The sequence below is a fragment of the Odocoileus virginianus genome, chromosome 21 (assembly GCF_023699985.2).
Source record: "Odocoileus virginianus isolate 20LAN1187 ecotype Illinois chromosome 21, Ovbor_1.2, whole genome shotgun sequence".
Taxonomy (NCBI): domain Eukaryota; kingdom Metazoa; phylum Chordata; class Mammalia; order Artiodactyla; family Cervidae; genus Odocoileus; species Odocoileus virginianus.
Window position 1 is genome coordinate 27,093,327 of NC_069694.1, and position 25,461 is coordinate 27,118,787.

A 25,461-nucleotide genomic window follows, 5' to 3' on the forward strand; every position below is an offset into this window, starting at 1 on the left:
CAGACTGGGCTTAAATTTCTGCTGTCCCACTTACTAGCTTGGTGACATCACTGGCATGTTACTAACCCTCTCTTGTGTCTCATTTTCCTCATCTGTAATGTGGGGATAATGGTACCTGCCTCACAAATTCATCACTAAGTGCCCCAAAGTTATTAACATTGAGAAAATACATTTTTCACCATATCCCAGTATAATTACTTAGTTCATGTAACACAGCCGGAAGAGATAAATTATATTAATAGCATCACTGGGTTTTATAGTAGTAAAACTGAATGAGAGCCACACCAGAGAGCACCAAAAGTTGGATTTATTGTTTCTGACAACTGACAATTCCACAGCAACTTTTAGTTTGTTCATATTCTTAGCATCATAAATCCGAAATACAATTTTGCTTCTCAGTTAAAAACATATACTCTGAAAAGTGATTAGATAGCTTTTAAAAATCATTTTATAGAATATCTTAAAAATCTTTGCCAAGTAAGATACTAGCTTTATCTTTATAAATCTCTGCATAAAATGAAAAATCAAGGCATACAAATTTCATTTCGTTCTGTTTTTAATACCATCTTTTGTTTCCCTTAAAAGATTTTTGTCTATTCATTCAAAAGTATTCTGAAGTTCCACTGCCCATTTAAGACAGAATGAAGGCATTTTAGAGCATCTGAACTAAGCACTGTCTTGACTGAACCGAAACAGGAATTCGATCAGGGTCCTCGTGGGCCTCCCAGCCATGCCTTTTCGAAGATAAGGAACCTCATCTTTGTTGGTCATCACACCTGCTATGTCTAAATGTGCCCACTTAGGATGAGTCACAAATTCTTTCAGGAATGCTGCAGCTGTACATGCTCCTGCAGATCTGAAAAGAAAGAAAAAATCAACATTAACCCCATTAAATGTACACTGAATGTTCTATTAAGATCCTCCATTCTTGCTAAGTGGCTTCTATGACTAGAGAGCAAAGTCAAGCCAATGAGACCTTTAAAGAAGTTAACCCAGAAATCGATACCTATCTTTAGACACAGCTTTAAGCATAAATTCTTTTTCCTGTGGTAATGACCATATTGTCCATCTCCTTCCCTTACCATTTGCTTAAAATGACCTTTAGATTTGAAAATGCAAAAACTGAGAACCAGTTGGGAAACACCTTGAAAATAAAAGACGGAAATTAGTGCTTATGAGCACTACACTGAAAAGAAACTGGATACCTAAACGTTTGTGAAGGAGATTAAAACTGAAATGTTCATTTTGGCAAACAATAATTGTAAAAATGTACTTTTACAGCTTATTTTACATACCTATATTTTCCAATGTTATTAACATCAGCAAGTTGGCAATCTATAACCTGTCTTGTGTAATGTTCAAAGAGAGGCATCCTCCAGACACGGTCTCCCGTTTCAATGCTGGCCTAGAGAACAAATAGGTATGATAGTTGGCAGAATAGATGAAGCAGGTTCTGACCTGTTACTCTAAAACATGACAAATACAACAGATTCCAGAATTATTTTAATTAATTAAAAAGCTTAAGAATTATAAAAGAAGCCAAGGAATGCTGTAAAACAGTCCTACAAATTTGTAGGGCATTTGCTGAAATTATCAAACTAATATTATGGGTCTCAGTTTAAATGAATAAACTGATATCCTGTCGTGCAGACAGGCTTTGCTGGATTGATTAGGGTGAACTAGTCTTCATGATGTTTGTGACCTTGGTGTGCCTGGAACTAAACTACTGAAGGCCAGATACTAAGATAAGGTGACCTCATTAACTCATGTCATGATTTACACACTCATTCACCCATCCATCATCTACTGAACTGCTAAATACCAACAGGGGTTGGGGATCTAAAGATACTTAATATCTGAGTCATCAAAGGGCCCACAGGCTAGTAGGAGAAATGGGTAAAGGTTGTTTTGATACACTGTGGTCAAAGGTAAGAACCAAAAGTGAAAAGTCAGGAAGCAGCAATGTAAGCTGCTACTTTAAGACTCCAGAAGAATAACTAACAGAAGAATCCATCAAGGGTTGAAATTGACTACCTCCAGGAAGAGAGGGTGTAGGCTGTATAAATAGTTGACTGTTATTTCTTTGTTCATGATAGATAGGGACAGTTGTGTGCCTGGTACAGAGGAGGGGAGAAGCCCCACATACTACCTGGAAGGAGACAACAGGGCTGAGTTTCTCCCAGAGGCTGGAGACGGTAGAGAGGAGCTTCACAAATGGCGAGGTGACAGAAGTGAAAGGGAAGCAGTTTAGAGTGGAAGAGAAGTTTAGGACCTTAAACCACATCAAGAATGTATTCAGGAACATTTTGTATTTGTCCCTGCTGGTACACGGTAAGCTCCCATTAATTACTTGTTGAAAGAATGAAGTGCCAGATGGAGCTGTTTCATAGCCAAGTGGATGGGCAGGGTCTGGGGCTCAGGATAGACAGAAGCCAGAGAGGTGCCACCTGAAGGCATGGGAATAGATAGACGGGATTCCCAGTGAACACTGTGCAGAATAAGAGCATGAGGTCCAGGACTCAAGTCAACCAAAGGGGGAGACAAAGGAAAAAGCTGGCCAAGGAGGCTGAAACAGAAGCCATCAAGAAAGGAAACCAGAAGAGAAGACTACTGTGGAAGCCAAGAGCAGGGTGTCACCGAGAGGCCCGAGGTCCACGCTGCCTCTGGACAAGCTACGGGAGGCTAACAGTGGCGTCACTGGGGAAACCTGATGGCAGTGAGAGCGTGGGGGCGGTGCTGAAGGGAAACCGCTGTTTGGAAGAGGTGCTGTGACAGGGCTGGGAGGAGGTGCAGGGCACAGCAGTAGAAACTGTCCCCTCACTGTCCGCTAAGGAGCCCGAGCAAGCCCCATTTACATACTCTGCTATTTGACTCATGACGTGTTCATTTAAAGGCCATTCCTTCTTTTACAAAGCTGTCCTCACACCCTTTTCTACATCAGGGATATTTTAAAGTCATTTTCACTTTATTCTGAGAAGGAATGTGGCATCATTTAAAAATTTATCATTTTTAAATATTTATAGAAAAGCACACTGAATCGAGTTTATGGAATCATTTCAAAGACAAGTCTACAACATAAAAGACCCTGTAACTCAGGGTTGAAGAAATACAGCATTCTAAGCCTAAAGGAATGAAATCACCTCCATAATTTAGGTGTTTCTGTGTTATTCTTACCTCAAACAGTTTGTTCCACAGCCAAGAAGAGTTAGTAAAGACCCCAGTGGCTCCAGATCCCAAAGCTATGTCCATAGCACCTGCAAGACAGAGGTGAACCCTTCAGGCCAGCATCCAGTCTCTTCTGGCGAGATGGGCTTCTCCACCTGTGCAGGCCAAAACTTTAGCCTTTAACCCTACTTTAATGTCTCCCTCACTTTCAAAAAAGATGATGTTGGGAAATCCTTACCATATATATTTAATAGCTTTTTAGTTTCTCAAGTTAGAATTCACCCTCAATTATTAAGGAAAATGCAAAAAAGCAAACATCAAATATCACCAATGATCTCATCCCAGGGATAACCATTATATATTTTTATATTTCTTTCCAAATTTTCTAAACTAAAAAGAAAACAAAAAACAAAACCCATAACTAAGACCACATTGGACATGTTCAAGTACATGTTCTTCCTCTTATGCTTTAAATGTTTATTCTTCTTTTATAAACAAATTCATTAGAAGTATTCTTAATGATTTTATAAGTCTACTGGGTAGAGGTACTGGCCACCACCTCATTTTATTACACTTTGTTTTACTGCAATTTGAAGATACTGCATTTTTCACACATTGAAGGTTTGTGGCAATCCTATGTCAAGCCTTTCAGAGCCATTTTCCTAAAGCATTTGTTCACTTTGTGTCTCTGTCACATTTTGGTGATTCTTGCAATATTTGGAACCTTTTCATTTATTTGTTACTGTGATCTGTGATCAGTGTTCTTTGATGTTACCACTGTGACTCACAGAAGGTTTAAAAGATGGTTAATTAGCATTTTTCAGCAATAAAGTATTTTTGAATTAAGATATGTACATTGTATTTTCAGACATAATACAAACGGGTCACTGCAAACGTAACAGTGACCCGTATGTAAAAGCCCGTGATTCTGCATGACATTTGGGCGGCTCTGTTCAGGCCATTTGTTCCTTGGGCTTTTGTTACTCTGCCTCCCGATAATCTCTCACACCTATCCATTTCCCTTCACCATGGCCACCACCATCATCTACCACTGGACTATGGTAACAGTTTAAAAAAAAAACGTAGTCAAAAACTTCAAACATACACAAAGCAAAGGGAATAACATAATGGACATACAAGCACCCATTAAACATCATCAATGATTATCAAGTCGTGGGCAAACTTGTTTCACCTTGCACGCCTAGACCCAACAGATAATACTGAAGTCAAACACACTCACTCTTAACACACACACTTACACATCTAGAGTCAATAACCACACACCGCTCACCAGCCCACCTGGCCTGCTAACCTCTCCTTGGTCCCTCTCCCTTGTGGCTGGCACACTGTTGGCCAAGGACCCTTTCGCAACACCAGCTATCTCACACTCTCCACTTATCGCCTCCTGCTGCACTTGGCTCCTGACTAAATCCTGCAACACGCCAAGGCCAGCGGGGACTGGTGCCTACCAGCACGTGGGTCCCGAGTGTCTTGACCCCACCACACTCTGTTCCTCTGTCCTGTTCATCACTGCCCCACACTCCAACCTTGAGGGGTGCCTTCTGAGGGATGCTCTTCCTTCCTTGCTCCACCCGGTGATGCCTCCTCCTTCAGATTCCAGCTCAAGCAGCACTTCTCACAGTGCCTGACTTCCCGTACCAGTCAAATTGCCAGATACACAGGCTCTCATGAATTCCTTTTAACTAGGTTCCTCTGTGCTGGTCAGTGTGATGACCCACTGACTGCCACTGCCCAAGGGATGCGGGCCTCACCTCTCTGTCCCACCTCCATATTCCCAGCCATTCACAGGAATTAAATAGGGGCCAACTGAGTCAACAACTATTCATTACACCTACTATATCCCAGATACTATGGCGGGTGCTGGTTACTCACTGCCTATAGTCTGTCTATACGGCTGGGTGGGATACATCTTCAGCTACATATACATACTCACGAATGCTTTACTTTTCAAGTTAGTGGCCTCTTCCATATTTATTCACTTGTCCTTAAAACATTCCTGTCAACCACACAAGTACCTTGCATCAGTGTTTGAATTTCTCAGAGAGAAGATAAGCACTGGCCACAAACAAGAATGTGATGTGACATCCTCTCTTAAAGGAAGAGAAAATGGGAGACATAAATATTTAATGTGATCCAACAGGGATCATGGCTCTAGAGATGATTTCATTACATATTTCAGAAAATAATTATTTTCTACACAATTACAGAACTAGTACCACACCAATTTCAGAAGTACCATTATTGGGGGCATACTTCAAAAGTGGGGGCATACTTCAAAAGTGTCTATTGAAGCTGTATTAAACGCTAACTCATCCATGTTACCAGAATTTCTCAGAGTATGGAAGAAACATCAAAGCTGAAGTTACCACTCTCATTCCATCCTAAGCACAGACATTAAGAAAATGAGCGGTATCATGACTGAAAGGCACCCATTGAGCAGTCACTGCTCCTATAGTCTGCTACAGGCCTGCTTTTTAAAGGTCAATAACATCAGTCCAGTGTGTGCCAAGCCAGGCACAACCACCTGTATCATCTCATTTAATTTTCACAGGCAACCGCCCCTGCCCCTGCCAAAGAGGTGCTATTATACCACTTTTACAGATGAGACCACTTAGACACTATCAAAGTCACATGCTCTTAAGAGGCAGCACAAATTTTAAAATGAGGTCTTCTCCCTCTAAAAACTTATATGTTCTTTTTCCTGCTAGGAACTCTGGTTGGAAACGTTCTCATCCTCCCCTTTGAATCCCAGCTCCTGGAACTCAAAAGGGGCTCAGTCAGTATTTAGGGAACTAAAGCAAATCATCAAGAGCCTTCAGTAAGGACAACGGCTGGGGTGACCTGAAGACTCACCTATCAGGCTGCCCTTAGTTAGCTAGATCCAACTTTCAAACCCTCTCATACCTCCAAGTTTGGGGGAAAAAAAAAAAAAAAAAGGATGGGGGTGGTGGGGAGGCACTGTCTCCCCTCATCTACAGAAAGGGAGTCCTACCACCCACCTCAGCATTGCACCTCAAACACCAGCCCTAGAACCTCCGTTGTTCAGCTTAAAGTGTTTGCTAAACTGAACAGAGACAAAAGACCATAAAAATACTATAACACCAGCTTAGAAAAAAGGAGTCTAGCAGATGAATCTATGGACTATTGTTAGAATCACATAAAAAAGAAACATGAACTGATTTTCTGTTAAAGGCTCACATGACCAGAAGAATTAAGAGGAAAATGATCTGAATTTTAATCTTAAAAGAGCTAGAGACACAATGAATCCCTAAAGTGAACTGTTGGATAAAAGATTATGAACATTGAGCTTTTGCAATAAGGTAATGACCACTGTCATCCCTTTAAGCATTTATTACTACCCCACAGAGCCGGTGGTCTAGCCTGTTGCATGCCAGCACTGTATTAAAAGAGGCTTTTCAGAAACTCCTCCCAATCTTCAAAACTCTGCGAGGTAAACAGACTTGTCCCGAGGTAAACAGAGGTACTGATGTTTGAAGGTGTCAGGGAACCAGCCCAAGGCTGGTAGACTAGGAAGTAGCACATCTGGGAGCCACCCCCGTGTTGGCCTTAAGTCAACATTCTCCACACAACAAACCCATTTACACGGCTCCATCTCTGAGACATGACCCTGCCACTCCCAGCCCTCACCCCAGTGTTTTTATTTCTGTAAAAACTCAAATACAAAAGTTCAGAAAATACTCAGGGGGATCAGATACATCTTCTACACCTCATGGCCTGTAGCCTGCCAGGTTCTTTGGTCCATGGCATTTCCCAGGCAAGAATACTAGAGTGGGTTACCATTTCCTTCTCCAGTGGATCTTCCTGACCCAGGGACAGAACCTGAGTCTCCTGCTTTGGCAGGTGATTCTTTACCACTGAGTTACTTGGGTAGCCCATCATGATTAATAAAAGCAACTGCTGATTTGGGAATTTATCACTACTCTTTTCTGAGCAGTATCAAATGGCAACCATAACAGAAAACATTGCTTTGCATCATTTTTAGCTGTCACTGTGGATGGGCTGACTTGATCCACTTGTTATTTCTTTTTTTTGAAGTATAGCCTGGGATGTTTCGAAACCACAAACCTAAGATTCAAAGCAGTTTACAACTGCAGTATAATTCTTTCGGTGAAAGATCTTTAAACACAAATGGAGCTCGCCAGATTTCAGCAAAATAATGCCCTGAGTACAATGTGTGCACTCGATGGCAACAAATGAGACTTTCTTCAAACAAAAGCAGGAAAAGCACACTGTCTGACCTGTCAGGGTGGCGGCATTAATGATGAGCTTTGGGTTAAAAGTGTGAGCGTAGCAGAGCGCATCGGCCAGGATGAGTCTCCCCTCGGCATCAGTGTTATCCACCTGCAAAGAGGAAGGTCAAAAGACTAAAAGGATAAGATGATACAAACAATGAATACAAAATCTAGACACTCAGAGCAGTGTTCAATTTAAAAGTACAAAAAGGCTGCTGTGATGTGTCATCAATTATAAAAAATATACTACCATTAAAATAGGAATATATTTACTCTGAAGAGCAAATATAATTTAATAATCCCTGTATCAGAGCTGATGACCAAATGCTGATGACTTTGGAGGCTGAAATAAAGAGAAGTGTCTAGGTCACATTACCATTAAGTTTATAACAGGAGTGGGGAAAATGTCAAGATTTTCAAAAACAAAAGTGTGAAAGAGTTGAAGAAAGATACACTAAAGCAGCAGCCTGGATCTCCAGACCGGAGAACTCTTGCAACTGCAGCAACTTCAGCTATGTTAGATATAATATATTTCTTCTTTTAAATAGGCTTAGTCCTTATGTGCAGTGTATGTAGGCATGTGCCCAGCGGAGGACTTGCTGCCACATCCCCAGATGCAGCGCCCATGATGCAGGACCTGTTTTCCTCTCAAACACTTTGCTAAATGGAAAAGTTGCCACATCAGAGGTGTATCCAGAAAACAGCCTGTACTTTTCCTGCTTTGCCCTCCTCTACAGGGCTGGCTGCAAAGTCATAAGCTGTGTGTATAGCATACAGAAAGTAGGAGGAACAGTAAGGTAGGGAAAACAATCTTAAAATTCCGATAAAGAAATACCTTTGACTGCACGAAAAGCTACTCATAATAAAGGTACTTCCCTTCCCTAAGCGGGGCCCGCACTCTGCACCCATTCAAGGCAAGGAATAGAAGAACTCAGAGGCTGTGTCTTCCACCTACAAACCTGTATGGTCTTCCCGTTCCTGGCTCTAACAACATCCCCAGGCTTGTTGGCCTTCCCACTGGGCATATTTTCACAAAGAGGAGCCAAACCTGTTTTTTTTTTTAAAAAAAAAAAAAAAAGAATACATGAATGAACATGGAGTGTGCTATGTCCAAATATGCCACCCATGGGACTGAGGTCACAGCGGACCCTCAACAGATGTCAGTCACAGACATCACCTTGACCAAGTATTTGAGTTTAGCATCACCAGTGAACCAAGTGGCATTATATGAACCAGTGACAGGAAGCACACATCACTCTTTCCAAAGAAGTCTAATTCTATCATGAAGAAATAAGCAAAGAAATCCGAATCACGGAACATCACAAGATAAGCTTGAACCTTTAAAAACTTCCAAGAAAGGGCAAAAAAGGGGGTGGGGTGGGAAAAGGTTCTGGAGTAAAGAAAATTAAACGGACATGACGACTGCAAGGGGTGATCCTTGAGTGGCTCCAAAATTTCAAAACCAAATACAAAGAAATAAATGCTTGTGTATATAGACACACACATAAAACTAACATTTTGTGGACAACTGCGCAGTTTGAATTTGGTTACTGTATCAATCCCTGGGAATGACAATGGTATTATCATTACCTAGAATGTCTCTGTTCTTAGGAAATACAAGCAGAAGTATGCAGGGGTGACGCATCCTCATGTCTGTGACTCACTTGTCAGACAGACCTGGACCACAGTCCTACTTACTCGTGCAATGGAGGTGACACTGGGCAAGCCAATTCAATCTTACTCCCAACCTCCAGGTCCCCCTGTGACACATGACAAACCTCCAGCATTGTGTCTGGCATCCTGCACTACAAAAATCGCTGCTGCAAACGGAGGATTTTTTCTGTCCCAAGCGCTTTTTCTGCATGTCAAGGCGTTTATAATCAGCTGCAACTGCATGAGATAATCACTACCCTACTTATCAGGCATTTTCCGTTGGAGTAAACTGCACACTTGACATTATGTGCCCCTGACTGCTAACCACATTTTGCAGAAGTAAAACAATCAATTCTAGTTACTGCCCATAATGCAGAATACATTTAACTCTGCCAGTTAAGACAACACTTAGCTAAACAAAGAGCTTCTGCTTGATGAAAACCACTTGAAAATCATTTCTTGATCTTTTCAGATTAAAGGAAATCTTGTTTGTTGTCTCCATTCTACCACTTGACTGGATTCTAGAAGCTCTCCAAGACAGCCGCCCACACACCTACGATGTTGATGGGCAGGTCGAGCTTGGCAGCAGACACGATGGCTGAACAGATAGTGGCAGCTCCTCCCATGTCGGCTCTCATGAGGTCCATGTTTGCAGCCGCCTTGATGGAGATGCCACCACTGGGGGGAAAGGACAATGTACCATGTTAAGAGCTAGAGGGGGCTAGAAGCACTCTCTTAAAAAGTGTGGGGTGAACTACCACATACAAGCACTAAGAAATTCCAAATTGAGAATCTGAATGTTTTCACCATTTAAAAAGATAATATTGTGGTTGTTATAAAAGACACAAAATAATTCCAGAAGTGCGGGGGGGTGGGGGGTATCTTGGTTCATTTTATTTCTGTCTGAATGAAATGTTAGCATTGCCACTAGAAACATTACTACATCATATAGTCAACGCTGGTTAAATCCCGTCTGAGCTCTGAACACTCATGTAGATTTGTCTTTTCAGCAAATTTTATGAATTGATCAACTTATTGAACCTGAAGGTCACAAGCTGTTGGGGAAAATAGACCAGTTCACAGAAGACTGGGAGGATCCCCTTTCAACTCCTAGGAAGACAGGGGAAAACTCGTTCTGACAGTCCCAAGGTACACCAGATCTTGCAGATAGCAAAATACAACCCACAGGCACAAGGAAGACACTAGCCCAAAGCCTTGAGACAGTGCCCAAACACAAGGGCAGGGAAAGGTTTCAATCCACAAGAAACCCAGGCCACTGCCCCAGCAGACTTCTGGAACTAACAAGTGACTTCTCTGCTCCCGGTTTATAAGAACTTAGTGCGACTTGCTTCATAGGCTAGGCAAGGAGGCAGGGGCTCCAACTTTGAGCTCTAAGTGGATTCTGCTGCTGACTTGCCCTGGTGAGAGAGAATCAACTCCTTGCTCTGACATCAGCTCACCTTAGAAATCAGGCCCTAATTCTCACTTACCTCCAAAGCACTTGCTAGTGAGATGGTTGTCATTTATACACCTAGAATTAAAGATTATCCATTGGCTCAGAATAAGAAAAGGACATTCCTGGTCCAAGAAGTCCAGAGATAACCCCATGGGGGCAAGGGGAGCACACTTGGTCCTTCTATCTATTTTTAGGCTGCTTCCACTCAAGGGGTGCCACTCTTACATAGAGGACTATCGTTTCAAATAACCACCAGTTATCTTTGCTTACTTTTTAGATTCCCCTCCAATCCATCCATTTATTTTCTCCTACATCCATCCTAGCTGAGGCTATCACCATCGATCATTCAGATGTTTGCCTAGCTCCTATATATCCAGATGTCCTATAGCAGTCTTACGCCTTCACTTTGTTACCCATACAACTATGAAATGTTTACAGATAGATGGAAAAAAAAAAGATAAGCAGAAGAACCTCAAATGCTTTTTAGAAGTATATACAAAAATTCAAGATAGATCACAGCCTAAAACCTAAAACCTTAGAACACAAAGACTTGGCAAAGGTAATTTCTTAAACAAGGCAGAAAAAAGGATAAACTATAAAATTAAAAACTGCTAACTATATCTCACTGCAAATAAAAACTGGTCTTAAAAAGACACCATTTTAAAGGATATATATCTGGAATATATTTTTAAAAAACATGTAACTCAGTAAGACAAACACTCCTAGAAGTGTTTTGCCAAGGGCAAAAGGCTTGAAGAGATACTTCACTAAAGAAGATGTACCAATGCCTAATAAGCACATGTTAAAAATGCTAAACATCACTAGTTAGAGAAATGGAAAATAAACCTCAAAGAAATACTACTACGCATTCCCTGAGTGACTAGAACTAGAAAGACAGACACTATGAAGTACTGGGGAGAATGGGGAGCAACTAGAACCCTGTACACTGGTGGTGGGAATGCAAAATGGTATAACCACCTTGGAAAAGTTTGGCAGTTTCTTGTCAAGTTAAATGTGTAGTTATTATACAACTCAGCCCTCCTCTCCTAGGTATTTAACTAAGAGGAAGATAAACATATATCCACACAAAGGCATACAGATGATGCTGGCTTCTATAATTAATAACTCAAAACTGGGACAACCCAAATTTCCCTCAGCAACGATTAGATAAACAAATGCTGGTATTTCCCTACAATGGAATATGACCAACAACATGGTTAAATCTCAAAGATAATACGCTGAGAAAGAGGCTAGACTTTTTATTAAAAGAGTCCATGTAAATGAATTTCTGGAAGAGGCAAAAGTAATCTACAATAACAGAAAGATGACCAGCCATCTGAGGTGGGGATGAAAAAGGGGATGAGTGCAAAAGAGCACTCTCCAAAATTCCCAAGGGAGTTTTTGGGACATTGAGGAAGTTTTATTTTCATGATAGAGGTGGTTGTTGCAGGAGCGTGCACATTTGTTAAGCTCACTGTATTGAACACTAATGTCATTCTTTCCCTCCACTAGACACCCTTCACTTACTTCCAACTGTTCAAAGCCCAAAATCTAATGAGGTCCAGAACAACCCAGTTTCTGCCAACCTCTCCAGCTGTGCCTTGACCCCTGCCCCAGTCATGCACTGTCGTGGCCGCTCTGGCCATTTTTTCAGAACTAGGAATTTCCCCTCTTTCTTCCCATCTACAGCCTTCACCTGGCTCTGTTCCTGACCTACTCCCCACAGAATTAACTCCCTTATCCTTCACATCTTAAGCTAAAAGTGTCACTGCTTCTAGGAAGCTTCCCTAAACCAAAAAGACTAGGTCAAGCGTCCTTGCTAAATATCCCCATAACAAAAGCTGAAATACAGATTTAAACAAACAACTTCACCCTGAGCATAAAAGTTTTGCACTGACACATTACCCCATGATAGTATAAAACCGTCACAATTAGCAAGACATTTAAGAACAACTTTCACTCTCTTGATTTTTATTTACTGTAATGTTTTATTTATTTTTATTTTTGGCTGTGCCATGGGGCTTGTGGGATCTTAGTTCCCTGACCAGGGGCTAAACCTGGGTCCCAGCAGTGAAAGCACTGAGTTCTAACCACTGGACCACCAAGGAATTCTCTGCTGTAGTGTTTTACAAAACACATTTCAATACAACAGTATATGCATATGATATAAATAAATATGCATATTTTTCAATGGTATGACCTCAAATCTTTTACTGATGGGCCACATAATGAAGATCATTTGGAGACCAATGCTTTTTTTTTTTTTTTAATGCTTTAAATAAGAGAAAGTGAACCACTGAAAGGAAAACACAGGAGGCACCGCAGTCTGCTGGTGTGAAGAAGACCACTCTGGCAGTCAGATCCGCCCAGGACAGAGGCATCACAGTACCTAGGAACACTCTTGCAAGGGCGGGATTCATTCACATTTCAGATGGAGTTCTTGAAAGGGTTCAAAAACATACTAGGGGACATCAAAATTTCATAGATCTCTAGCAGCATTTTCCAAAGCAGTTTCTATGGACCATGATTTGCTGAGATACAAGTGCTCTTCAAAAGGAAATTTAGATGTTAATTATATTTCAATTAAAAAGAAAAGAGATTTAGAAAATGCTGTATTCTGTACCTCCAAGAAGTACTATAGTTAAAACAAAATAAAAAACTTAATTCGTTTTATCTAACCTGGACTTTTAATCAAGTAATCTTTTTCAAGATTACTTTCTCACATTTAATTAGCATCCCAGAAACCAGTATTCAGTAGCAAATGCTTTCCATGGGAAATACTGACTCAGACCATCTTTTCCAACTCAGTTTCTCCCTGGTTGAAATAGCCAGAGTGAGCTTCCATTTCTAAGGAACACTTATGGCTTAAGGGAGGGATCCCCAACCTCAGCTGAGGTGGAGCTGGTATAATAATAAAATACTCAATAAATGTAATGCGCTTGAATTATCCCAAAACCATCCCCTACCCTCCAGCCCCCTAATCCGTCTCTTCCATGAAACCAGTCCCTGGTGCTAAAAAGGTTGGGGACCACTGGTTTAAGGAGATTAATGAAAGCTAGACTGGTTAGCAAAAAATGTGAGCTGAAGTAAGCAAAGGGAAGATAGCATAATCCACATAGCTGCCTCAGTTTATCCAGCTGGAAATCTTAACATCCCCATAGGAGAATCAAAGTGTATGGTGGAAATATTTGAAGGCATTTTAAACACACTGCTAAGTTTGATTTCTGACTCTATTAGTTATGGAGCTTTCAAAAAAATTACTTAACCTGAGTCATGACTGCCTCACCTGCAGAACATCCACAACGCCTAGCTCCTAGGGATAAGATCAGGGCTAATATATATAAAATGCCCTAATACAGCCTCTGATACACAGTAGGCATTTTATAAGTGGTGACCTAATACATTTAAAGTAACACATAAGATATGACCAAACAGCATACTTCTGAAGCAAATTACACACCAAATAATATACCTGCATGCAAAGCATTCACCAAAATACAAAGCACAGATACAACAAGTACGTACCTGTCAAAGGTAATCCCCTTCCCAACAAACACCAAGGGAGGTTCACTTGCATTGGGACTGCCTTTGTAGTGAATTTCCAGGAAGACTGGAGGCTCTTCGGACCCTTTGGCCACACTTAGAAATGATCCCATTTCCTGTTCCTCAATCCAAGACTTGGGTCTATACGGCAGGAAAGGGAAAATATAAATACACATTGTTCTATTTCAATAACAGAATAAAGTCATCTGTGTGTAAAAAACAGTATAACATACAAGCTTTTAAAATATATACATGTTATGTTCTGAAAATATATACATGTTAATGCTTTAATTATCACCTATCTGCTTTGTGTATATTCCTGAGTCAGTCACTTGACTCTGAATCTGTTTCCTCGTCTACAAAATAAGATTAACAACACCTCCTTCAAAAGATTAGCTGTAGAATTATAAAAGAATTCATGTACAGTATGTAATATGATGTCAGGTAACCGTGCATAGTCGAAGGCTAGGGGCACAAAAGAGCTTTGCATTGATTTCTGGCCACAGTAAATAAGCCAAGGGAAGGCTTCTACCCTCCTACAGACAGACCAGAAACAACATCATTCAAGGAATGCTCCTCTGGCACCTGCCTAGCCAGAGGAGCTAAGCAGGTGAATGAAATTTGTTGAAACTATTAAACTAGGACTTCATCATAGAGAGATGGCCACCCAACTTCAGAGGGAGAAGAATACAAAAAAGGAAGATATGACAATTCAAAGAAACTCACTTCAAAAGAAGCAAGGCTGTATAATGTGGGCATTTTTAATCACAAACCTAGTACTTGATGTTTTATTAAAGTCTTGCCCTTCTGGAAGTACAGTCTGTACTTCTTTGATTTACACCCACCTAACGCTAGAGTGCAGAGAAGGCAATGGCAACCCACTCCAGTACTCTTGCCTGGAAAATCCCATGGACGGAGGAGCCTGGTAGGCTGCAGTCCATGGGGTCCCGAAGAGTCGGACACGACTGAGTGACTTCCCTTTCACTTTCATGCATTGGAGAAGGAAATGGCAACCCACTCCAGTGTTCTTGCCTGGAGAATCCCAGGGACGGCAGAGCCTGGTGGGCTGCTGTCTATGGGGTCACACAGGGTTGGACATGTCCGAAGCAATTTAGCAGCAGCAGCGCCAGAGTGAGTTTGATGCAGCTGCCTCAACTGAATAGGTCACCTTCCGCCCACCTGACCTGCCCCATCTCTGGCTGAGTTCCCTTTGCTCCACCTCAAGCCTTGTGGTTTCCCAAGGCCACTGCATACATGCTTCCGCCCTGCTCTCTCGTCTGTTCACCTCCCGGACTGCTTAGGCACCCTTTTTGTTGGCAAACCTTTTCAATTCTCCCACAATTCTCCCCAGCTCTCTGCTCTTGCAGCACCCCCATACCATTTCCCTTCCTATTCCTTCCTGCAAAGCCCTCAGTTGTCTGAGAACAAGAACCACCACCACCCATCTTTGTTTGCCAAGGTCCAGGCATACAGGAGGTGCCGTTACTAAGACATGTGGCTACACGGCCACGATCTGCTGACAAAATGTAGCTCTGGTGTCTCCTTAAATAAAACAAGGAACAGTCTTCATCAAGACACCTTTTTAGAGACTAAACATTGCCACAGAATACACAGCAACCATCCCACAAATTTTATCAAGCTCCAATACTGCATTTTCTATAGACGGCACATTTTCTCTATCTAGATCACAGGAGTTTCCCTGAAAAAATGTGAATTCTAATCACAATTAAATAATGAAGAATCCTTTTAAATGGAAGCACCCTTGATTAGCAACTTTGATAGTAAAGGATTCTTTAGGTGAAGCAAATATCTGTCGAGTTACTTTCATCATAAATCCCCAAATACTCAAGACTTGGTTTGCTTAAGATTAGGGGGAGTTCCCAAGGAGGGCAGAAAGCCTAGAGGTGCAGCCTTTTAGGTTCAACAGGACAACAAACCTCAGGACAGCCAGGGAACACCAGCTCTGTTATCTGATCTGGCTAAGAGAATCTACTAGGAGATTCTCATTCCATGCCAAGGAGGGTATGCTATGTTATTCACTTATGTCAAAAAAGAGAAAAGACAGAAAGAATTCACCAAAACAAAACACAATATGTACACTCCTCAAAAAGGTAATAGAGTTACCATTCAATCCAATAATTCAATTCCTAGGTACATGGCCAATAGATACGAAAACACTTGTCCACACAAAACCTTGTACACAAATGCTCACAGCAGCATTATTTGCAGTCCAAAAGTATGTGCTGTGCTTAATCACTCAACTCTTTTGCAACCCCATGGACTGTAGCCTGCCAGGCTCCTCTGTCCATGGGGATTCTCCAGGCAAAAATACTGGAGTGGGTTGCCAGGCCCTCAGGGGATCTTCCCAACTCAGGGATCAAACCCAGGTCTCCCGCGTTGCAGGCAGATTCTTTACTGCCTGGGCCACCAGGGAAGTCCATCCAAAAAGTATAAACAACCCAAATGTCTATGAACTGACGACTGGGGAAAAGGGAAATGAGGAGTGGGTATAAGATTCCTTTTACAGGGTAATGAAAATGTTCTAAAATTGATTGTGGTGACAGCAGCACAACTCTGTAAATATACTAGAAATTACTGAATTGTATATTTTACATGAGTGAATTGCATGTTATATGAATTATATTTCAATAAAGCTGCTACAAAACACATACAAAATGCAGTGTGAAGTCACAACACTGTCAAAAGCAAGGCGAGATATGACAGAAATAAATCTCAAACTGAACCCTTACCCTTAGTTGTGTGTGGATGCCAGAGAGTCACTTTACCTCTCTAGTCTCAAGTTAATTCTCTGAATGGTGAGAGAGCTGGATTTTAGGATCTCTGAAGCTGGCTCTAGCATCATATGAGTCTATGGTATAATCCTGAATTACCTGATGAGGACGTCTGTTTTACTACTAGCACTTTTGAGATTCTCCCCAACAATTTCAGCAAATTTGGTTGGCGTCATCTCGTTGGCAGGTGTCTCCATCAAGCGGCGCGCCAGGTTCTGCCCAGAAGCAAAGAGGACGCCCCTCTGCCAGGCCTCCTGGTCCTCGCTGGCAGAAGAAAGAACAAGGTCACCATCAGACAGCCTCTCCAGACCACTGACCACAGCCCGGCAAGGCGGGCTCTTACTGAAGACAAGTGAAAAGTGATGGACAGAGGGACCCAAATTTATTCTTTGTAATCTGAACCAGGGAGGCAGCTGTTATGGTTTACAAAGAGCTAGAGAGACTTCCCTGGTGGGTCCAGAGGTTGAGACTATGAGTCTCCACTGCAGGGGGTGCAGGTTTGATCCCTGGTCAGGGAACTAAGACGCTGCCTGCTTCGTGGCATGGCCAAAAACAAAAATAAAAGCCAGAAAACATGACCCCCATTGAGCGAAGCAAGAGAAGACCTAGAATCCTCTTCTGTATGAAAAAGGGGTTGGCCTGACGGACCTCTGAAGCCCTGTATCTGGCCCCCAATCTGACAGATGTGCTCGCAGAAAGGCCTGAGCAGCTGCAGAACAGGCTTCCCCTCCCCAGTCCTGCTAGAGAATTGCCAGCTTCCTGCCTTCTCCCTGCCTGGCTCAGGACCCTGAACTCCGACCTGCCAGAAATCAGGGTTGGCTTCAGAAAACAAAGGACTTGGGCCAACTTTCCAGGACCCTGGCTCTTCTTGTGCACCACAGGAATTAACACATGTGGTATGGGGACGGACGAAAAAACACTCATTGTTTACAGAGCTCACCGTGTGCCATACACTTGATGGGTTTTGCCTTTTGATCATAAAAGTCCCATGAGATCTGATTCACAACTCTACTCAACCGAAGAGGAAGATGATTTCTGTTACTTCATTGAGGTCACCCAACCAGAAAGTGAGAGCCAGCTTCAGAGCCAGGCTGATGGGTCACATGGCCCTCATTTTCACCCACTACATCACAGGTGCCAACAAGACCCCCGCTGTCCCCCACGTCTCCTGAGGGTCTCACACTGTCTGCTCCTGAACCCAGCACAGGGCTGGAGTATAAGTGGTGCTCCGAAAATGTGCCCAAAGCTGGTTCTCCCCACCAGACTAGGAGGGTAGGGACCGGATCCCTGCATCTGCTTATCTCTGGTCTTGAGCACAGAGCCCGCAGCTGCTAGGTAGATGGAAATGATCTGCATCAAAACCTTCTGGGACCCTTCTGTCGTCTTGTTCTATCCCTCCTCAGGGGGCCAACCAGGAACAGTTTCCTAGGAACCAGCAAGCAGTGAGAAGGGATCTAGAGAGTCAGAGGGAAACACACACAGGAGCAGCCAGGAGCAGAACAGAGGCAGAGTCATCATACTCCTAACCCGACTCGGGCCAGGAGAGAGCCACAGACAAGCCATGAGGCAGTGCCGGACACTGAAAGGCAGGCAGCTCGTGTCCAGGAGGCCGTGCCATCAGCACACAGGGAGTGGACCTGGTCCTCGTTTCGTGCCATCACCTTCCATGGAGCTTGGCCGACACCACCACCTTCCTTTTCTGCTTTAGATCATCATACTCATAGAGCCCGAGCACCGCTCCTTCCGCAGCCGCCTGGGCATCTCCGCAGGGGTCCACCTCCACGGACGGGATCTCCAGGTCCTGAATCTGTCTGCACCCAGCTTCACAGGGCAGAGGAACCAGAAAACCAGAGTCAGTCAGGGACCCCTCAGAGGGCAGAAGGCAGAGACTTAGGGTGGGGGCCTGAGAAAACATCAAGATTGGGTTCAAATCCCAGCCCTGACATTGGTCTTTCTGAGCTTTCACATCTTCCCTTTCTGTACAGTGAGGACATGCACACGCCTCACATGGTAGTAGGAGGACAGAATGATGGGTAAAATCATTGGTCTCACTCACAAGGAAATGACTGCTATTACTAGTACCACTTCTGAAACACTAGGGTTCCCTGAGGAAATGTCCCAGTCACTAGAGGCTTGCCAGATTAAAAATGAAAGAGCAGTGATGACTCTGAAATTATACCCAAGGAACTGAGCAAAGTCCATTATTAACACAGCGTTTATTAAGATCAGGTCAGCAAAATCTCTCAGATAAAAGTTATGAAATAATCACCGACCATGAACTTTGAAAGTCAATTTAACAAGCACATGTGATATATGTGGGGTCACACCACAATCCAGCTAACAATCCCCGCCTCAGCGATGGTGTTCAAAGCATCTTTAACCACAGTCTCCTCGATGAAGGCCTCATCCTGCCACTCAGCCCTGACAGGACCCAAAGGCACCTACTCCAACTTTTCAAACTGCCCATGTGACAAACTGGGACAGGCACACAGCTCTGGTAACTAGTGATAAATAAGCACCTTGTACTTTGCATCCATTTCTCTGACGTGTAAATAGTTATGACTCCATGTGATTTAAAACTGGGGTAACACCACGGATACATTACAAAAAAAGAAAAAAACAATCTACCCACCAGGACTTTCTGGCAAAAAAGAGTTCGAGGGTCAATTCTGCAAGAGGGAACAAATGGTACTAAAACCCCAGAAACAAGCTGCTGCCACTGCTGCTAAGTTGCTTCCGTCGTGTCCGACTCTGTGTGACCCCACAGACAGCAGCCCGCCAGGCTCTGCTGTCCCTGGGATTCTCCAGGCAAGAACAGTGGAGTGGGTTGCCATTTCCTTCTCCAACAGACACGAGCTAAAGAAATATAAGAAAGAAATTCCATAACCTAACCTTCTATATCTAAAGTAAGGCCAAGCATGCTGGGTAAGGAAAACTGAGTATTTGTTGAGGGTTATTTGTATGAATGTGGGAAGGATAATGATGGTAAGAGGACAAAAAGAGCTAAGATTGATAATCTTGCAGAGTGACCCTTAGGAATCTTTATCAACAGTAAACTTCAAAAGTTAAAGAACCTGCAACAGCGACTCTGATGTTTTCTTTGCCTTCATGCCAGTTCTCCTGTTCATCAACTCCAGCTGTCTTTTTGCCGAGGCCCACCACCACCACACTGGGGAAGTCCTGTTCCAAAAAAATTCAAAAAGTCAGCCACTTTAAAGCATCCATTTCTAGCAGGAAATGGTATATGACCTTTCACACAACCACCTTAACCTCCACACAGGACAAAACTCACCAAGAAATTTGGTTGTTTTAATTTTTTTAAGCCCTGACATCTTGGTAAAATTTTATAACTGTGTGTTGGAAAGGCTGAGTGAGTACAATCCTGCAAATGTCTGTTTCTGTAAGACAGGGCTACTGAACCAAGAAAGCCTGTAGATTGAGGAATATGAGATGCAATACTTTTTGACAGTAATTTGCCTCTTTACAATTTAACTAATGCTTGTGGCTTAATACTGGGATAAAACTAATTCATAATCCCACACACAATTTTCTGTATAATGGTACAGCCAAAGTACTTGGCACATATAGGTGCTCACTGAGGGTTTGCCAAATAAACCTTATCTTCATCTCATACCTCATGCAGACCATAAAAGGTTCGGGTTTTGCCTGCCTTCAGGGGTGGTCCAGATCTGAAACAAAAAGAAATCGTTGTGTTAAAAATTATAGTTTGCTCTGTTCTCTTTAGAGAAGTGACATAAACCAACTGTATTATTACGGTGGTCTGATGCTTCTGCAAATTTGCTACTTGTATTATCAAAAGCAGAACTCTCTCAGAACTCTCTCAGATTTCTCAGATGCAGTACTTCTAATTCTAGCTCAAAAACTCCCAGATTAGATTTAATACACTTGTTTTAAAACAATGATAGAAAGCAGTGCCATGGGTGGGTAATGCAGAGAAGACTGAGCACTGGATGGAGGCTGACCTCAATCTTAAATCTAATAAAAGATGTAAAGACACCAACCTAAGTGGCTGACTTGACTGCTCTGTGTTTAGCTTGGAGGATGTTTGTGATTTAACTACTGATGGGATACGAGACAACTTCCAAACAAAGCAGCTGGCAACACACAATTACAGCCTGAGAACTGGATGCCCTGGTACCATGCAGTCAGGAAGGCCAGGCTGTTCTGTATTCGTACAGGTTAGCTTTGGATTAATGAATTAATCAAAGCACTTCAGGGAGTTGTCGAAGGGTAAAGGACTGGTAATTGACAGGGGATGCAAATTCTGTCATCCAATAGTTAGACAATTACTCTAATTATTAGGCTACATCTATCAGGTACTAATAGGTTATCTGTAATTCAAATAATATGCAGTTGCAGTGGGCTATGTTGACAACTGTTTTTGTTAAATTGCGGCCCATAGCAGAGAAGGACTTGAAATGCAAATCTTTTCCTACCTTTCCCATTCCCTGACTAATCCAAGACTGGTTAGAATCTCAGGCCCCCACTAGATTTACTGAACTGGAATGTGCATTCTAACTACACCCCCAGGCGACTCACATGTCCTTTAAGATCTGAGAAGCCCTTGAAATTCAAAGCTTTTGATGCAGCCTCCTGAGGCTATCTGAACAGACTGTTCCCCCCAAGTGAAGAGGAGTTAAAGAGGCAGAGAGATTGATAGGAAGCAGGTGGGAGGTGGGGTGGGGAGAAATGAACTGAAGCCAGGAGGGCAGTCTGAGGAAATCTGGTACTTTGCAGATCCTTCTGGGTTAGCCTCTCGCAATACCCTGGTGATCTGGTTGAAGCAGCCTGATTTCCCAGAACTGTGACCTCACCCAACAATGGGCTATGCAATCCACAGACACTTACTTTCACTTCCACCAAGAACATCCTGGCCAGTGTATTTCTGTGCATTTTCCTCCCCCAGCACAGAAAAGACTTTCTCTTTCACGCATTTGAAAAACTGAAATCCAAAGATGAATACGTACATGTTCAAAATTTCTCTCAGCTTCCCAGACACCAATTTATTAAAATTCTCTCCTGCACTTGTAAACTGAGGCTCATTTTCTTCTTTTTCTTTGCTATAGATTCCTAAAACAAGGCCCTGAGAAAAAGAAAAAAGGTGTATATGAGTAGAGTAGATCCCAGAGAGGGACTCAAGGGATCCCAAATTCAGAAAAAGCTAATCATTTCAACCGAACAGTGTCCTCCTCAAGGACAAAAGAACAAGGCCAAAAAAACAGCAGGTGCTGGGCAGTCAACTATACTCATATCCTGCCTATATGTTACAAACTCCTGCCAATACAAGAGCCAAATTACTGCCTGTCCTGGTCTTAATGGTCCCTCTCAAGAGCTTTCGCAACACAGAGGGCTTTTCCTTCACTTTCCAATAAAGAAGAGTAGAAAGGTACTTTAAGAAAACAATTCCCTTTTGTAACCAAGTCAGAACTGGAAGGGATTCAGAACATGCCACCCTAAAATATGCCAGTCTGGCATACTGATTACTTGAGGTGCAGGCAGCTAAGAAACAGCAGATGCAGGAACAGCTCTCTGATCTCTCCCCCTTTCTAAACAAAAGCTGGTCATAAAATTTCCCATGAGAAAGTTTCTTTCCTTGTACCAGCAAGAGAACGTCCTTATCATCAGAGACTGACAATAAGATTTGGGAGTCAGTACCAAAATGGACCTGTACAAACAAACCTACTAAAATAACCCTCATCCTCCCTTAGTTTCCCCCACATATTTCCTAGTCCCTGTTTCTCAACTGACTGCCCCTAGGCTCCTTTGCCTTATCATCCCCACAATTTCTCATTCTCTGTTTCAAAAGGTATATAAGCTTTGGGGCCTTATAGGCTTCTTCGGGTCTTCTCCCTTTAGAACACAGGACACATAAAGATATGAAGTATAAACTGTATGCCTTTCTCTTGTTAATATAATCTGATTTATGTCCATTTCATTCTTAGGCTCAGCCCTAGAATCTAGGTGAGTAGAAGCATTCCCTCCCTTACAACCTTCAAATGCAAAAATATGCAATATTCTGGATACCATCTCGATAAAGCCAAGGGCTGCACTTGCTGATACTAACAAGTTCTCTGGCCAACTCATAGTCTGGAAGAGAGGAAAAGGATGCACCTTCCCTGGGAGGGACAGGGACACAGCATTCTGTCAGCACTTAAAAGTGGCTTATCCTTTCATCTCCTTGAGCCCCGGGCTCCAAACACCTGAAACAAGGAAGTAAACCTAGGAATCCCTGCTTACGTCTACATAGCAATTTATGACTTTAAAAATGTGCTCTGACTTAAGGTACTTCTGTAAGGTGGAAAGAACAGTAAGGAAACCGAAACCTGGTCTGACATACTAGCCTGGGGGTAACAGAACTGGGCAAGAATCCAGATGCCTTCCCTCAATGACCTCTGTGCTTTCTACAAAATCACACTGGTACTTACACAAAATCATGTCTTGTCTTTTCTACTTAAAAAAAAAAAAAAAAAAAAGGCTTCCTCTGCATTGGTAACCTGCCCAGATTCTAAGTTTCCTAAGGTTGCCCACTGCCTGGGGTTCCAGTGAACCAAGTAGGGAACTGATCAGAAAGAACACAGATGTTACCTGAGCAGGATGTATTTCCAAAGTACTGGAAAGAACAAGGGACAGACCTCTGGTCCCTCGGCCCCCCTGAGCTCAAGCCCCATCCAGAATACTCCTAGCCAGGGACAGTCCTGCTGACCCTCAAGCCTGACTCCCACGCGTGTGCTCCCCGCACCGAGCCGTTTCTCCTTTCCAGATCCCCCCACGACCAAATTTTAGTGACCTTCACAATGTTTTGGAGCTCAATTACGTGGAAGAGGGGTTTCTTCTACAGGACACTTCTTTTAATCTCACGAACAGATGGCTCTCCCTGTAAAGCCCTTTTCCCTAGGGAGACATTATTTTTCTCTAGAAACCCTTCCAGGTAGTTTACTCCCGGAGGACCTGTGTTTTCCTGGCCTTCAACTTCAGCAGAGGAGGGAGGTCCTGGTATGGAACCCGGGGCCAGTGACTATCCGACTCTAGGACATTCCACCTCACCGATACTTGGGCATCCTCCTAGCTAAGGTGGGAACAATCCTGGGGCCGTCGTTCCCCGGGTTACTGGGAGAACTGAACAAAATAGCAAAATAGGGCACGGTGCAGAGCTGGAGCTCAGGTAACGGTAGTTATCTATCTATGGCGATCAATCTCTCGCGCTCAGAGTTCGGATCCTAGCACTTTCAAGCAAGAGAAGGAAGACAGCATCCTCCACACGAGCCTAGGAGAATACTAGGGGGCGGGGGGGAGGTGGTCTGCAACTCCGCGCAGTCTGCTGCCAAAGCCGAGCTCGGCAAAAGCAAGGTACTTTTCTCTTTAGCCGATGTCGCGACTTGGCTCAGAGGCCTGGGACACCGCGGCCTCGCCCCGCCCCGAAGTCCCCGTCGCCCGTGGGCAGGACTCTCGCGGCGGCCCCGGGGCGAGCCGCGGCCTCTCACCTTCGTCATGTCTGCGGCGGCTGGACCGGGTGCCCACAAACGCTTCACGCTCAGATGCCGGACGGCGACTCGCGCGGCAGCAGGAAGAGGCAGCAAGAACATCTTTTCGGCTCGGCCCCCCGTACCGCCCTCCACCGAGCACGTGGCGCCGGGAAGGCGGGCGCGCGGCTAGAAGCCGGACTTTGGGGGACGGCCTGCGCGCGCCTAGGGGTGGGGCAGGTGCCAAGGGGCGTGGCGTGCGGAAGCCAGGGGCGCGGCGGGAGGGCGTCAGTGGGCGGGGCTGTCGGGTGACGACCAACGCGCTAGCGGACGGACTCGGACCTGGACGAGTGCGCATGCGCCCAAGGGGCGGGGCGGGCCGGGTCGACTGGGTGGTGCTGAGATAGAAGCGAGACGGTAGCGGGCGCCGCGGGCCAGCCCTTGCGGACTGAGGCGAAGAGGCGGCGCTTTTGGCGGAGCGCGCAAGAGAGGGGCGGAGTCGCGGTTGTGCTGTACCGCAGCAGGCGGGGATGGAGGCGGGGCAGCGACGAGAAAGGTTACACGTAGCTTTAGATCAGAATCTAAACTGCTTAGTGAGGGCCTTCCTGCTGAGTTATTTTTATTATTTTGATTTTTTGAACTTTTTTTTTCTAAACTTCCATCTGGTCCAAGGGTTCAACATTGTAAGGCAGTTAGCCCAAATACTGTTTTTTGAAAAAAGAAGCTTTGCGAAAAGCGCTCAGTATTTTAATATATGTTTTTCAAAGAAGTCTTACATTTTTTATTGTATGAATAAAATATGGTTGAATGGAACTAGGAGAACACGACGATGCACAAAGAGGGATACAAAAAAATATCCTTACTGTTACACCAGTTTCTGAACCCAATTTTAGCTGGATCTTTTTACCTCTGGCGCAAGGTGGGCGGGGTCCACGAACTAGACAGGAGTAAAGTCCTGGCCTCAGTGCCGGGACGAGAAAATGTCTATTTTACTGTACAAAGGCCGGACACAACAGAGATTTGACTGTTTTTGAAAAGGTTGGACAAGTTGGGCATAGTAGGTCCTCTTTGACTTTCGCTTCGTTTAGATAGTTAAA

General features: G+C 43.6%; 1 protein-coding gene across 1 annotated transcript; it reads right to left on the bottom strand.

Annotated features, from left to right (window-relative positions):
• Window positions 1–289: 289 nt before the first annotated feature.
• LAP3 (leucine aminopeptidase 3) lies at window positions 290–24,570 on the bottom strand. The gene is made up of 13 exons (XM_020907202.2): window positions 24,386–24,570; window positions 21,872–21,987; window positions 20,518–20,572; window positions 19,958–20,063; window positions 18,545–18,704; window positions 16,983–17,147; window positions 14,074–14,232; window positions 9,646–9,770; window positions 8,399–8,487; window positions 7,446–7,548; window positions 3,175–3,254; window positions 1,296–1,405; window positions 290–856 (listed from the first exon to the last, which is right to left on the bottom strand). Exons 1-13 carry the CDS (start codon window positions 24,485–24,487, stop codon window positions 667–669), a joined length of 1,560 nt encoding a protein of 519 aa, XP_020762861.1. The 5' UTR covers window positions 24,488–24,570; the 3' UTR covers window positions 290–666.
• Between the last annotated feature and the right edge of the window lie 891 nt (window positions 24,571–25,461).